At 40.9% G+C, this 1,691-nt stretch overlaps 1 protein-coding gene across 1 annotated transcript in view; it reads right to left on the bottom strand.

Annotated features, from left to right (window-relative positions):
* The window catches only part of LOC109475813 (serine/threonine-protein phosphatase 6 regulatory ankyrin repeat subunit C-like), a 17,262-nt gene that overhangs the window by 5,960 nt on the left and 9,611 nt on the right, over positions 1 to 1,691 (bottom strand). The window contains 3 exon segments of the mRNA XM_019776589.1: positions 3 to 104; positions 836 to 967; positions 1,400 to 1,600. Coding sequence (XP_019632148.1) covers positions 3 to 104; positions 836 to 967; positions 1,400 to 1,600 — 435 coding nt within the window.

Here is a 1,691-nt window from a genome sequence, read left to right as displayed (position 1 = left end):
ACAGCTGTCTGTGCATCAGCCTGGACGCCAGGGTAGTTGAGCAGGACCCTCACGAGGCCCTCGTGTCCAGACTGAGACGCCAGATGGAGCGGGGTAAACCCATACTGCAGGGAGAACATGTGACATTAAAGCTAACAACTTTTTGCAGGGACTTAAGTCCAGTGCCCTAAAGATGTACAAAATGTAGGCACATACTAAATACTGTTGATATTACATACATGTAGATGGTGGTCATCATTACTCTAAAGTACAAAAGTTACAGCTAGGAGCAAATAGAAATCCTACTGTACATGAATCACATGTGTGTAGTTCATCACCTCACTTGCAATGACAAAGTGCTTCACTAGGGGTCCCCGCTGACTTGTATGCATTCATCTCACAAGTAAAATCATTGAGATTATAAGACAATATCAAAAAAAATATCAGAGCCAGGGTGATATGTTATAGTAAAACTGAAAGAATGGGTTATACAATGTTTACCTATGTGGTAAATGTATTCTATACAAGTCATTTTCAATAGAAACATGACATGATGATACATTCAGCACCAAGGACATAACCACATACATATATAACACTTAATGTAACATGAATTGTCCTGCCTTTTGTACTTAAATGCTTACAAGAACAAATCAAATTACTGTCATGTATCTCAACAATTCATAATTCATGTGCCCAAGTGTGTCCAATACAACACAAGAGTTTTATGTCCACCTACCCCACACCGATATGTTGTAATCATGCGAATTTGTTGATATGCGCAATGCTGTATATGGACAATCTTGTCTTGCAAACTAACAGATGAAGCTATTGCTAAGAAGTGCCCTTACAGTACCTCTACTTCCTTAGAGGAATCAGTTGTCATTGGCTGCTCACTCTTCACTGTTGCCGGGACTGACTGGAGCATCTCTCGCACAAAGTCAACCTGGCCAAACATGGCCGCCACATGAAGAGCAGTCATTCCAGTCTGAGGATCAAAGCACACAATACAGCAAGTTAAAATCAAAAGCAATAATCAATATTATTAAAGCAACTTCTTATGGTTGCAAGTACAAGTACTACGTAAATCTAGAATGCTGTAGGAAAAAAGACATGTACATTGTCAAGGATATTCACAGGTAAAACAAAAAGATGTAACTACCAGGTTTTACCTGACACAATTATTTGTGTTAGCACCATACATGCTGATACATGTATGTCAGAGAAACACTAAAAGAATGGGTTATACATTTCTATCATGATATGTATTTTATACAAGTCATTTTGAACAAAAAATTATCTTGCTGACGTTGATAATACATTCAGCACCAAGGGCATAACCACACATACAAGAATGGACTGCTAATTGTACTTTAAAGCTTGCAAAAACAATTCAGAATCATACTGATTCCTTTCCCACCTTTGTACTGGGTGTCTTGAGGTCAGCTGCCCCTCGGAGTGAGTCCAGCACGTTGGTGTGGTCCGACTTGGCGGCGAGGTGAATGGGGGTCATGCCCTCTCCATTCTCATCAGTGGCAGAGGCGCCGTTGTCAGCAAGGGTCTTCACCACCTCCTTGTGCCCACCTTCAGCTGCCAGGTGGAGAGGAGTGGAGGCGTTGATCTGCCAAAGAGAGATGTGTTCAAAGAATTGCAGAAAGCTCCATGGCCACTCATGGAAGGAAACATACACAGGTACATTTCTTGTTTCATAA

The sequence above is a fragment of the Branchiostoma belcheri genome, unplaced genomic scaffold (assembly GCF_001625305.1).
Source record: "Branchiostoma belcheri isolate BF01 breed outbred unplaced genomic scaffold, Haploidv18h27 scaffold104, whole genome shotgun sequence".
Taxonomy (NCBI): Eukaryota; Metazoa; Chordata; class Leptocardii; order Amphioxiformes; family Branchiostomatidae; genus Branchiostoma; species Branchiostoma belcheri.
This window is presented reverse-complemented; position numbering and strand designations above follow the sequence as displayed.